At 36.5% G+C, this 15,118-nt stretch overlaps 1 protein-coding gene across 1 annotated transcript in view; it reads left to right on the top strand.

Moving 5' to 3' along the window:
- Window positions 1-15,118, top strand: part of CLUL1 (clusterin like 1) — a 72,087-nt gene that overhangs the window by 20,154 nt on the left and 36,815 nt on the right. The window contains exons 2-3 of the mRNA XM_069728954.1: window positions 12,944-13,059; window positions 13,375-13,523. Coding sequence (XP_069585055.1) covers window positions 12,951-13,059; window positions 13,375-13,523 — 258 coding nt within the window. The 5' untranslated portion in view covers window positions 12,944-12,950. The remainder of the gene's footprint in view (window positions 1-12,943; window positions 13,060-13,374; window positions 13,524-15,118) is intronic.

Here is a 15,118-nt window from a genome sequence, read left to right as displayed (position 1 = left end):
GATATTTATAACACTCATTTTATATGAGTTTTCTAACACATTCTCACGGGGATATTATATATATATATATACTGTATATATTTTGTGTTATGCACCATTATTTGACACTGTAATTCGCATTTTATATGCCGCTGCTTTTTCTTGTTTTTGTGTAAAAATCTCTGGCAGACAGGCACAGCTGTATCTCTACAAGACATGCGGGACACACCAGAGACATTGGAAATTGGGGGTTATAATGTCGAATTCAGAAAATAACCATTTTATATTGAATGACTAATGATTTCTATAGGCCTACTTTACTATGAAATTATGCATAAAAAATCTTCTTGGTTAACCCAAAACCGTAAGAAACAAACGCATAACTTTTAGCTCGAACACATCAGCATATATTATTACAGTTTTTTGCTGAATTAAAAATTATACAGTTATTTCATATTTTTGGGGCTTCATGACAGGAGAAATTATTGATAGAAACCCAGAGTTTTGATACGTGTATGAAAATACACCAATATTAACTATTTGTGCTATTTTAGGCACAAATTTGGTCTATATGCATAACAGGCAGGAGTTGGGGCGAAGAAATATGTGTTACATGCGTAGTGAATTGCAAATATATTCTGAAGTGTATGGCATTTTGAGAAATGTGTAGCATAACCAATTACCTATCACGGTCACTAGATGGCAGAATATCATATTAATTATACATTGGGGTTTACTTTTGGAAGCTTATAAAGGCGGTGTGTATGTGCACAGGATGACTTATTTTGTTTTTATAGTCACTAATATCCATATTAAATGACTCTTTAGCTTTATGAGTAAGAGACAACATACAAATAGAATCCTTTTCCCTAGTAGTTTTATATTCTATGTCTGATATATTTCTACACAAAGCTACAAAACTATTTTGTAGTTTATAATGTATCACAGTAGTTTCATGTGAAGTTACATCTTAGGTTCTGTTCAGACTATTGTAATATCTATAGCTTAAAATAGAGCCAAATAGCTACTTTCAAACACGGACATACACCATTGATTTTCGTCACAAATGGATCCAATATATCTCGTGTCACGGTTTATTTTTACCGCGTTGCGGTTTAAAGTTATAAGCATTTAAATAATAATTTTCTCATTAGATATGTGACTCGCGATATTTATTTGCTTAGGTTAGATCATTTTCAGTTTAACAATACATTTTATCACAAAAATGACCTTATCTGGGGCCCTAGAAACAACATAGCAGCATTAGTAAGCCCCTTTCTTTTTACATTATCAAGAATCCTTGGGTTAAGATAACGTCAGTTTATATGCATAAAGCATTTAATATAGTGCACCAAACATGATATGGTTTTTGATTTCTATGAACTGTCGCGGTCTAAAATGTAATCGCACTATACACTATGTGTGTTGTGTGTGATGCATGTGTTGTATGTGTTCTGTGTGTTGTGTGTGTATGTGTGTTCTGTATGTTGTGTATGTATGTTTGTTGTATGTGTTGTGTGTTTTCTGTATGTTATGTGTGTTTGTTGTGTGTGTGTGTTTGCCTGCAGCCATCTCCTTTCTGTAATTCTCCTCTCTCTTTACAGCGCCATAAATCTATAATGGCCAATTCATTTACCCATATTTATATAGAAAAGGTAAAAATCACAACTGAGGAAGAAACCAGTAGTACATGAACAAAAGTAACACCCGGAAAATAAAATACTGTAAACAATAGTAAAACATTATATTCAATAAGTGTGTGATGCATGTGTTGTATGTGTTCTGTGTGTTGTGTGTGTGTGTGTGTATGTTTGTCGTGTGTGTTGTATGTGTTGTGCGTGTTTTGTATGTTATGTGTGTTTGTTGTGTGTGTGTTCTGTATGTTGTGTATGTATGTTTGTTGTATGTGTTGTGTGTGTGTTTTGTATGTTATGTGTGTTTGTGGTGTGTGGGTTCTGTGTTGTGTGTGTGTGTGTGTTCTGTATGTTGTGTATGTATGTTTGTTGTATGTGTTGTGTGTTTTCTGTATGTTATGTGTGTTTGTTGTGTGTGTGTGTTTGCCTGCAGCCATCTCCTTTCTGTAATTCTCCTCTCTCTTTACAGCGCCATAAATCTATAATGGCCAATTCATTTACCCATATTTATATAGAAAAGGTAAAAATCACAACTGAGGAAGAAACCAGTAGTACATGAACAAAAGTAACACCCGGAAAATAAAATACTGTAAACAATAGTAAAACATTATATTCAATAATATTCATATATTTAACCTTATATGATTTGTTCGCGACAGTTCATAGAAATCAAAAACCATATCATGTTTGGTGCACTATATTAAATGCTTTATGCATATAAACTGACGTTATCTTAACCCAAGGATTCTTGATAATGTAAAAAGAAAGGGGCTTACTAATGCTGCTATGTTGTTTCTAGGGCCCCAGATAAGGTCATTTTTGTGATAAAATGTATTGTTAAACTGAAAATGATCTAACCTAAGCAAATAAATATCGCGAGTCACATATCTAATGAGAAAATTATTATTTAAATGCTTATAACTTTAAACCGCAACGCGGTAAAAATAAACCGTGACACGAGATATATTGGATCCATTTGTGACGAAAATCAATGGTGTATGTCCGTGTTTGAAAGTAGCTATTTGGCTCTATTTTAAGCTATAGATATTACAATAGTCTGAACAGAACCTAAGATGTAACTTCACATGAAACTACTGTGATACATTATAAACTACAAAATAGTTTTGTAGCTTTGTGTAGAAATATATCAGACATAGAATATAAAACTACTAGGGAAAAGGATTCTATTTGTATGTTGTCTCTTACTCATAAAGCTAAAGAGTCATTTAATATGGATATTAGTGACTATAAAAACAAAATAAGTCATCCTGTGCACATACACACCGCCTTTATAAGCTTCCAAAAGTAAACCCCAATGTATAATTAATATGATATTCTGCCATCTAGTGACCGTGATAGGTAATTGGTTATGCTACACATTTCTCAAAATGCCATACACTTCAGAATATATTTGCAATTCACTACGCATGTAACACATATTTCTTCGCCCCAACTCCTGCCTGTTATGCATATAGACCAAATTTGTGCCTAAAATAGCACAAATAGTTAATATTGGTGTATTTTCATACACGTATCAAAACTCTGGGTTTCTATCAATAATTTCTCCTGTCATGAAGCCCCAAAAATATGAAATAACTGTATAATTTTTAATTCAGCAAAAAACTGTAATAATATATGCTGATGTGTTCGAGCTAAAAGTTATGCGTTTGTTTCTTACGGTTTTGGGTTAACCAAGAAGATTTTTTATGCATAATTTCATAGTAAAGTAGGCCTATAGAAATCATTAGTCATTCAATATAAAATGGTTATTTTCTGAATTCGACATTATAACCCCCAATTTCCAATGTCTCTGGTGTGTCCCGCATGTCTTGTAGAGATACAGCTGTGCCTGTCTGCCAGAGATTTTTACACAAAAACAAGAAAAAGCAGCGGCATATAAAATGCGAATTACAGTGTCAAATAATGGTGCATAACACAAAATATATACAGTATATATATATATATAATATCCCCGTGAGAATGTGTTAGAAAACTCATATAAAATGAGTGTTATAAATATCATATAAAAGTTGTGAAATTAATATGTGCTAAAATAATGTAGAATTAAAGAATGCTGGAATAATATATGGGACTGTGTCACACCCTTTTGAGATAACAAAAATACTCGGGCTAGATAGATGGCACTCCCGGGATTATCGAAAAGCTAATATAATATAAACCAAAGATATAAAAAGAATGCTGAATTTTTACTAAACAGGAGGCTGCAGAATAGAAATGTTACAGCATGGAATAATAATGCTGAATTTATTTTCAAAGGATATTAGTAAGGCCGCGAACCAATAAATGATTTTACAATATTGTGTTATAAATCCCTTATAAATGAGAATGTGTTATAAATATCATATAAAAGTTGTGAAATTAATATGTGATAAAATAATATAGAATTAAAGAACGCTGGAATAATATCTGCGGATGCGACAGCGCTAAAAGTTATACATTTGTTTCTTACGTGTTTTGGTGCAGCCAAGAAGATTTTTTATGCAGATTTTATATAAAATGCGAATTACAGTGTCAAATAATGATGCAGAGCACAAAATATATATATAATATTCCCGTGAGAATGTGAAGATTTTTTATGCATATTTTATATAAAATGCGAATTACAGTGTCAAATAATTGCGCAAAACACAAAATATATATATATAATATTCCCGTGAGAATGTGTTAGAAAACTCATATAAAATGAGTGTTATAAATATCATATAAAAGTTGTGAAATTAATATGTGCTAAAATAATGTAGAATTAAAGAACGCTGGAATAATATCTGTGGATGCGGTAGATCTAAAAGTTATACATTTGTTTCTTACGTGTTTTGGTGTAGCCAAGAAGATTTTTTTATGCAGATTTTATATAAAATGCGGGCGAATACAAAAAAGGCTTCTTTATTTCCAAATAACATGCTGCAGATACACTATCATCATGACCTGTGTGACTTGTGGCTGTCAAATAAAATACAATGCTCTGATAACTGCAGTAAACTCATTTCCGCTACCTTAGTAAATATTGTAAGTTGCTCTCTGTGTACGTTCTACACCGGTTTATTGGGTCAACAGAACCTCTGTTAGTATATCTCCCCCACAGAAACTCTGGCTGTCTAGTGACCAGCATGTCCTGTAGAGACACAGCTGTGCTTGTCTGTCAGTTTCACACTTATATTAATGAAATGTCTTTGTAAGCCACGTTGTCCTGTAGAGACACAACTGTGATTATTATATAAACGACATGGTGTGTTATAAAATACAATATATAAAAATGAGAATACCTTACACATTACAGTCTGCAGCCAGAAACACTGGTTCTAAAATACACTGCATAGAAATGTGGCCGTAATAGGTAATTAGTTATGCCACACATTTCTCAAAATGACATACACTGTAGAATATATCTGCAATTCACTACACTTGTAACACATATTTCATCGCCCCAACTCCTGACTGCTATACATATAGGACAAATTTACGCCTAAAATAGCACAAATAGTTAATATTGGTGTATTTTCATACACTTATCAAAACTTTGGGTTTCTACATAATTTTCTATTTATATGGCCTAATTAGCAATACTATTCAGTTGCATTCTGAGATATATATATATATTAATGTACACTCTGCACGCCATCATGCCTGAACAAAACAGAAATGTAGATTTTTTGCGAATTTATTAAAAAGAAAACTGAAATATCACACGTTCATAAGTATTCAGACCCTTTGCACAGTATTGAGTGCAATATTACACTCAGTCATTCCGCCTGTTACTGTATACATTGGTTATGCCACACATTTCTCAAAATGACATACACTGTAGAATATATCTGCAATTCACTACGCTTGTAACACATATTTCAGCGCCCCAACTCCTGACTGCTATACATATAGGACAAATTTACGCCTAAAATAGCACAAATAGTTAATATTGGTGTATTTTCATACACTTATCAAAACTTTGGGTTTCTACATAATTTTCTATTTATATGGCCTAAAAACAGTAATACATGTGCAGAAGTAACTTAAAATGTGTTCCCAGAATCAAATTACCAATATCAAACATGGTGTGTTATAAATGCATGAATAAAACTGATAGAAATGCACAAAGAGTGCAGAAGTGTTATTTCTATAAAGATATATTGCCCGGTTTCTTATGTATGTCCAGTTATTTTCAACAAAACAAGGATAGAGTCAAATTATAGACAGCACAGGCAACGTGCATAAAGATAATAACATAAATAAGTTCTAAATGTCTATTTCTTGTGTGTTGTATGTTAATAAAGTGCAAAAATCACTGACCTATGTGGCCTGCATATTAATAAAGTGCAAAAATCACTGACCTATGTGGCCCGCATATTAATAAAGTGCAAAAATCCCTGACCTATGTGTTCAGCATATTAATAAAGTGCAAAAACATGATAACATAAGTCCTAAATGACTAATAACCGCATATTAATAAAGTGCAAAAAACATGATAACATAAGTCCTAAATGACTAATAACCGCATATTAATAAAGTGCAAAAAAAAAAAATCCCTGACCTATGACAAAAAGCTAATATAATATAAACCAAAGATATAAAAAGAATGCTGAATTTTTACTAAACAGGCTGCTGCAGAATAAAAATGTCACAGCATGGAATAATAATGCTGAATTTATTTTCAAAGGATCCGTAATACCAGGGCCTAACTTACTGGATTTGGTACGTAGTACAACGCAGAGCCATGCTCTGAACAGTAGAAATTTACCGCCGAGTTGGGATTCATTTATGCAGGCTATGGCCGAACTAAATATGGCGTCTACAGTTGTGGGTAATACCGCTACTAGGAAGCTTTTAGATGAATTAAAAATTACCAACAGTGAGACACGCTCTGTATCTACACCGCTGAAGTTAGCGGCGGCTCCCCGTACAATTCAATCTTTACATTCCCCTTCCTTAGGTTCCACACGTGGAACTCTGCTACCTAAATAAGGTCTCTACCGATGCTGCAAACCATGTGGCTCACGATGTAAAGAATGTACTGGCTAAAATGCTGTACTCGCCTTGTAACTCTATATTAATTATTTTGTAAGAAGTGTAATTGTTCATTGTACTATTTTAATGTTTTTACTTTTTATATTCTGTAAGAATTTTTTATAGTGTTGAAATGTCTTTGAGATGCTGTTTTATCGTGAGAAATAAATCTTTTAAATTTTTTTTTTTTTACAATATCGTGTCTTTGGTTTTTATTCGTATAAAACACGCCGCTTCTTACTTGTGTTGTAACATTGGGTCATATTATAACTTGTGTTGTGACATTGGTGCATATCTCTTCTGTGTATATAAGGCAGCCACAAGGATAAAACCTGCTACAATGTGAATAAACACAACTTGCAATGGCCTCAGTAGATAACAAATAACTTTGCAGATGCCATCTTCAGGACACAAAAAAGAGAAAGCAAATATCAATCCAGGTACAATACAAGTACAAATGTGTTATAAAACAAAGTTCTGCTTCACAAAGATCACCAAACAGCATGAGTTTGTACAAAAATATCTGACCCTCAGATAACACAGCTGTTTTCTGAGAAAGCTAATACAAAAAACAAATAACCTCAGATGCCATCTTCAGGACACAATAACTTTTCTGTTTGTGAGAATAAACATTTATGGGGTACGCAAATACAACAACAATTGCTTGACCTAGGTGCTATAAATTGACCTAGGTGTTATGAACCTCTGAACCGCAGTTAACCTAATTTAGATAATGTTCACCATTTAGTTAGTGTTCACCATTTACAAAAACAAATAGACAGCTTTAAGTTCTCCACTATATGAATACACTGCAAATACCCACAGCAGATTCTCTGTTTGGGAAAATAAACATTTAGTTAATGTTCACCATAGTGTTCAGTAGAGACACATATAAACAGCTTTAAGTTCTCCACTATATGAATACACTGTGAATAAAACAAAAGCTTACAGAATCAAACTCGGGGCTACGTATAAAATCTATTATAAAACAAATGAAAAAGGTGTTATAAACCACGTGTAAAATAAATACACGACTAGGCTATAATTATAAACATGTGTTATTCCACAAAATACGGGAATAATATCAAAACTACAACAAATTAAACTATATTAAACTATATCAAAAGGGGAAATCAAACAAGGCGGGACAGCTGGATACCAGCCGTCAAACAAGGGGAGGGGAGGGGTTACACACTTTGATACACTTTGATAGGGGGCGGGGCACCTGTCAGATTGAGTTTGACGAAACATCTGAATTATACACTACTAACACACTACGCCACCATGGACTCAGATCCTGCAGTGCCAGACGTGTCCCACTGCTTAAGCCAGTACATGTCCGGGCCCGTCTGAAGTTTGCTAGAGAGCATTTGGATGATCCAGAGAAGTTTTGGGAGAATGTCCTATGGTCTGATGAAACCAAACTGGAACTGTTTGGTAGAAACACAACTTGTCGTGTTTGGAGGAAAAAGAATACTGAGTTGTATCCATCAAACACCATACCTACTGTAAAGCATGGTGGTGGAAACATCATGCTTTGGGGCTGTTTCTCTGCAAAGGGGCCAGGACGACTGATCCGGGTACATGAAAGAATGAATGGGGCCATGTATCGTGAGATTTTGAGTGCAAACCTCCTTCCATCAGCAAGGGCATTGAAGATGAAACGTGGCTGGGTCTTTCAACATGACAATGATCCAAAGCACACCGCCAGGGCAACGAAGGAGTGGCTTCGTAAGAAGCATTTCAAGGTCCTGGAGTGGCCTAGCCAGTCTCCAGATCTCAACCCTATAGAAAACCTTTGGAGGGAGTTGAAAGTCTGTGTTGCCAAGCGAAAAGCCAAAAACATCACTGCTCTAGAGGAGATCTGCATGGAGGAATGGGCCAACATACCAACAACAGTGTGTGGCAACCTTTTGAAGACTTACAGAAAACGTTTGACCTCTGTCATTGCCAACAAAGGATCTATTACAAAGTATTGAGATGAAATTTTGTTTCTGACCAAATACTTATTTTCCACCATAATATGCAAATAAAATGTTAAAAAAACAGACAATGTGATTTTCTGGATTTTTTTTTCTCAGTTTGTCTCCCATAGTTGAGGTCTACCTATGATGTAAATTACAGACGCCTCTCATCTTTTTAAGTGGTGGCACTTGCACTATTGCTGACTGACTAAATACTTTTTTGCCCCACTGTAAATAAATAAATATATATATATATCTATATATATATATCTATATATATCTATATATAGATATATATATATATATATATATATATATATATATATATATATATATATATATATATATAGTACAGACCAAAAGTTTGGACACACCTTCTCATTTAAAGATTTTTCTGTAAATTCACACTGAAGGCATCAAAACTATGAATTAACACATGTGGAATTATATACTTAGCAAAAAAGTATGACACAACTGAAAATATGTCTTATATTCTAGGTTCTTCAAAGTAGCCACCTTTTGCTTTGATGACTGCTTTGCACACTCTTGGCATTCTCTTGATGAGCTTCAAGAGGTAGTCACCGGGAATGGTTTTCACTTCACAGGTGTGCCCTGTCTGCTTTAATAAGTGGGATTTCTTGCCTTATAAATGGGGTTGGAACCATCAGTTGTGTTGAACTGAAGTCTGGTGGATACACAGCTGATAGTCCTACTAAATAGACTGTTAGAATTTGTATCATAGCAAGATAAAAGCAGCTAAGTAAAGAAAAACGAGTGGCCACCATTACTTTAAGAAATGAAAGTGTCCCCAAGTGCAGTGGCAAAAACCATCAAGCGCTACAAAGAAACTGGCTCACATGAGGACCGCCCCAGGAAAGGAAGACCAAGAGTCACCTCTGCTTCTGAGGATAAGTTTATCCGAGTCACCAGTCTCAGAAATCGCAGGTTAACAGCAGCTCAGATTAGAGACCAGGTCATTGCCACACCGAGTTCTAGCAGCAGACACATCTCTACAACAACTGTTAAGAGGAGACTTTGTGCAGCAGGCTTTCATGGTAAAATAGCTGCTAGGAAACCACTGCTAAGGACAGGCAACAAGCAGAAGAGACTTGTTTGGGCTAAAGAACACAAGGAATGGACATTAGACCAGTGGAAATCTGTGCTTTGGTCTAATGAATCCAAATTTGAGATATTTGGTTCCAACCACCGTGTCTTTGTGCGAAGCAGAAAAGGTGAACAGGTGGACTCTACATGCCTGGTTCCCACCGTGAAGCATGGAGGAGGAGGTGTGATGGTGTGGGGGTGCTTTGCTGGTGATGCTGTTGGGGATTTATTCAAAATTAAAGGCATACTGAACCAGCATGGCTACCCAGCATCTTGCAGCGGCATGCTATTCCATCCGGTTTGCGTTTAGTTGGACCATCATTTATTTTTCAACAGGACAATGACCCCAAACACACCTCCAGGCTGTGTAACGGCTATTTGACCAAGAAGGAGAGTGATGGGGTGCTACGCCAGATGACCTTGCCTCCACAGTCACCAGACCTGAACCCAATCAAGATGGTTTGGGGTGAGCTGGACCGCAGAGTGAAGGCAAAAGGGCCAACAAGTGTAAGCATCTCTGGGAACTCCTTCAGGATTGTTTGAAGACCATTTCCGGTGACTACCTCTTGAAGCTCATCAAGAGAATGCCAAGAGTGTGCAAAGCAGTCATCAAAACAAAAGGGGGCTACTTTGAAGAACCTAGAATATAAGACATATTTTCAGTTGTTTCATACTTTTTTGTTAAGTATATAATTCCACAAGTGTTAATTCATAGTTTTGATGCCTTCAGTGTGAATGTACAATTTTCATAGTCATGAAAATACAGAAAAATCTTTAAATGAGGTGTGTCCAAACTTTTGGTCTGTACTCTCTCTCTCTCTCTATATATATATATACAGTGCAGGCATGCTTTCAAAAATAAGTGTCCATAATTTATTTTTTATCAATTAACAAAACTCAAAGTGAATGATCAAAGGGGAAATTTAAATTAAATCAGTATTTTGTGTGACCACTCTTTGGCTATAAAACAGCATTAAAGCATCAATTGCTCTAGGTATTTGGCAGATTGGTTCCTCCAAATATCTTGCAGAACTAATCACAGATCTTCTGTGGATGAAGGCTTTCACGCCCTTCTGTCTTTCCCGGTAATCCCAGGAAGATTCGATGATGTTGAGATCAGGACTCTATGAACAACATATCTTGATTTCCAGGACTCCTTCCTTGTTCAGTTTTACTCTGAAGATAGTTCTTAATGACATTCGCTGTATGATTTGAGTTTGTTGTCCTGCGGCAGAAAAAAAATTTCAGCCAATCAAATGCATCCCTGATGGTACTGTATGATAGAAAAGTATCTGTATTTTTAGTGTATCATAATTAATTGATAATTCACAGTAAACATGTTCTTTTGTCTTTGTCAACATTAACTTGATGCTAATTCAGAAATATGTAATTTATGGCACTAATCAGCCCTTTATAGGGTGTATTCAGGTTTAGTGTCAGTCGTGAGCTGGTCATTTTGATCCTTCAAAATTTTTATTGAACATACTATCTGCAAAATCCCTAGTCCATGCACTCATCATCTCCCACCTTGACTACTGTAACTTCCTGCTCTGTGGCCTCCCCTCTAACACTCTCGCACACCTCCAATCTATTCTAAACTCTGCTGCCTGACTAATCCACCTGTCCCCCTGCTATTCCCCGGCCTCTCCCCTCTGTCAATCCCTTCACTGGCTCCCCATTACCCAGAGACTCCAGTACAAAAGCCTAACCATGACATACAAATCCATCCACAACCTGTCTCCTCCATACATCTGTGACCTCGTCTCCCGGTACTTTCCTGCTCGCAACCTCCGATCCTCACAAGATCTCCTTCTCTACTCCCCTCTTATCTTCTCTTCCCAAAATCGCATATAAGATTTCTCTTGCGCATCACCCCTAGTCTGGAACTCTGTACCACAACATATCAGACTCTCACCTACCATCAAAACCTTCAAAAAGAACCTGAAGACTCACCTCTTCCGACAAGCCTACAACCTGCAGTAACTACCGATCGACCAAACTGCTGCATCTGAATGGGTACATGTGAAACCTCTTGCACATGTACCCATTCAGATGGAGACGTTTATTCTCAGCGAGGTAAGGCAAGTGTAGGACCTGGTATAAGAGAGATGCCGTAAAGGGGCTACATGTACACATAAAATTGGCCATTTTTATGCGCTAAACGCTCTCATTTTTCATATTTCTAGTGCAGTAATGCAGTTCAAATTTCGTTTTTCAAGTTTGTATGTTCTAGCGCTGCAGTGTGCTGCCTTATTTACTTAACTATATACGAGTTGGCGACTCTAGGTTCAGCACCTGTTCACACTGAGTCTATGTTTGGATGTGCCGGTCAGGTTTTTGAAATGAAAAATTGGTTTCAGCGGTGCCCCTAACATAACTATGGACATCATTGTCTATCTAATATGCTGGCAAAAAAATGGATATGGACAGAAAAAGGTGAAACAGTATCCAAATCAGTTCTTTTGATTGGTGGCATACTCACTACCAAGATTTCACTTCTAGTTTTACTTTCCATTGTCCATCTGCCATTGCCAGTTCCGGGTTTTCAAATTGACCTTATCGGGTCAGGTAATAAAATCAGTAATACTTATTCCTGATTTCACTACCTGATTCGGCATGTCAGTACTACCTTTTCTGTCATACCCTTGGATTGCTACATGGTATTGACCCTGGAGTAATTTGACCCTCAGTTTGCCAGTTGTACTTGTTTCTGATTCTGCTCTCTTGATTATGATCCTGACTACGTCCTTAACTTTGCACTTGCTCCTCTGGCTTTGGCCAGACTTCACAACCATTCTTCTGCCAACTCGCTTCACCGGTGAACAGCTACTGTGGATCCAACCCAATGGCATTCACACCATAGGTTAGATTGTTTTAAAGCAATGTAAGGGTGAAGGCCTAAATGTTCCCTGGGATCTGCCAAGCAATGCAGCTTGTGCCAAAACTGTGGCGTTACCAGAACACCACAAACAATTCCTCCATAAAAAAATGCTTATCTGCTATAACATGAAAAGAAGGGTATTATATGTTTGACTACTTTGCTGAATATTATTTGATTGAATTAAATGTCCTGTTAATGGATAATGGATGCCAATATATAGCTTACAGTATGTAATTCATTTTTTACCTACATCTTTTTATTTACAGTAAATAAATGAGTAGAAGGTGGAGGATGCTTGGAATGTACCGTAGTTTAAAATGGAATAAAAAGTATCATAATTCTAATTCTGTTTGTCTTTACAGGGGAAATATGAAATACCTGTTTGCATTGATGATATATCTACTGTGCTTAAAACACCAGCAAGGTGCACCAACATCAAGAGATTTAGAGGACAAGTCTCTCAGCAAGAAAATTAAAGGTAATAGAATTGTTCTAACTCTATAGCTACCAATATAAATGTTCAAATTTCGCTTGTTACTTTGACTAGCAAGTTGCATCAGATATAACAATCATTCTAGCCTCGATATAATTTCCAGTGTTCTCATCTTGTCCTCCAATGCAGTGTTCACTGAGCAGCCAGTACACCAACCTGTAAACATGAATTTTTCCATTAAATTATAGATCCGATCTTATAATCTGTAGGAAATTGAAACATAAATTATACAAAAAACTGTATAACATGAATGAGCTTTATTTTTTTAACCACAATTCCTCTTTGTCTTTTTACATGCAGCACTTTCCAAAGTTGGTGAGGAGTATGTGGTACAAGAGATAAAGAAGGCCTTAATGGGTGTAAAACAAATGAAGAAGCTTATGGAAAGAAATGAGGAGAAACATGAAAACATTCTGAAATCTCTCAAGAAAACTAAAGAAGAAAACCAGGTAAAGAACGTGATATACGTTTCCTACATTTACAATATATTGCAAAACAAACAGTATTATTTAGTGTATATATTGTGAAGATGCAAAGTGGGCAATTGTGCAAATAGGTACAATTCCTGCTAGAATACTCTGTTGGGGGATGTGCACATAGTATCACAAAAGTGCCCCATAAAATCAACTTAATCCACCGCAATATAAAAATTATATTGCTGTGAACATGTTCTATAATCAGTTCAGGGTTCAGAAACCCTAAAGTCTGTGGGATTGTTACTCACTTGGGTGTGTGGTGAGGTAACACATTAACAATTTCCAATTGAATGTCCAGGCTGGTTTATTGGTGCTTGATACACCATGCCACAAGCAAAGGAAAATAAACGGCCTTTCAGTTCAGGCTAAAAAAGTAAACAGTTCCAACAAAGTCACTTAGTCCCTTTAGAGACAGTCCAGGAAACGCAGGCTGGATAGCATCCGGTATACCAGCTCAGTCAGGAGACATCACACAGGAGGTCTTCTCACCTCCACATGCAGAATGTGTCAAATAAACAGACTCCATTTTAACATGTGAACCACACCCAGAGGTGGGGTATGTTGTCAGGTAAACCCGCCTATCTCTTAGTCTGCCTGTAAACCTGACCCAGACGCACAAAACAAGACTCTTAGTACTATGTGAACTAGCGCATTACTCCAGGTTTACATCACAGAGGACAACCACCTCCATGATACATACCTCCCATCAACTATGTGTCTGGTTGCCACCTTACAAGTGGTTAAAAGTAACAATATGCTTCAATCTTTGGGCAGCGTTCGCTAAGAAGCTGTCTGCTCACTATACTTGAAAGTATAGAGGAAAAGGAACTGGCAGCTAAGCATCTGGTAGAACGATGGCAAAGTTACTTCAGGGAAATGATTACTGGCGTTTCCCTGAAGAAGCGTCACCTTGGAAAACGCGTCTGTTGCACTTGTGTCTAAGGCCTCTTTCACTCTTCAGTCTTTTTGTTTCCATCCAAATCCATCGTTTTGTGAAACATTTGCTGGATCTGTTTTGTTTCTCATAGACTTGTATTAGCGACGGATTTTGACGGATGGCCTTCCTTTTCATCCGTCGTATGACGGATCCGTCATAAATTTTGCGTCCGTCGGGCGGAGACAATGCACATAGAAACGTTTTTGTGTACGTCGTAAAATCGCCCAGCGATTTGTGGCATAAACTCATATGATCTCTAGCATGGGAATTTTTTCTGAATATTTTCTCACACTAGAGTTCATGCTTTTTCTGGGGTGGCTGGGGGCAGATGTTTTTAGCCAGGGGGGGCAATAACCATGGTCCCTCTCTAGACTATTAATATCAGTCCTCAGTCACTGGCTTTCCCACTCTGGCAGAGAAAATTGGGCAGGAGCCCACGCCAGTTTTTTCCGTGATTTAATCCTTTATTTTAACACCTAGAGCTCCCAAATTTTGCACACACAGACTACTAACATTATTAGTTAGGAATATGTAAAAATATAATGGATATGAAATGGTTTACTGTATGTAAACCATGTCTCATATCCTGTCAGGTTTGGGAAGGAGATAGCAAAAGCCGGCAATTGAATTA

The sequence above is a fragment of the Ranitomeya imitator genome, chromosome 6 (genome assembly GCF_032444005.1).
Source record: "Ranitomeya imitator isolate aRanImi1 chromosome 6, aRanImi1.pri, whole genome shotgun sequence".
In the NCBI taxonomy this organism is placed as follows: Eukaryota; Metazoa; Chordata; class Amphibia; order Anura; family Dendrobatidae; genus Ranitomeya; species Ranitomeya imitator.
This window is presented reverse-complemented; position numbering and strand designations above follow the sequence as displayed.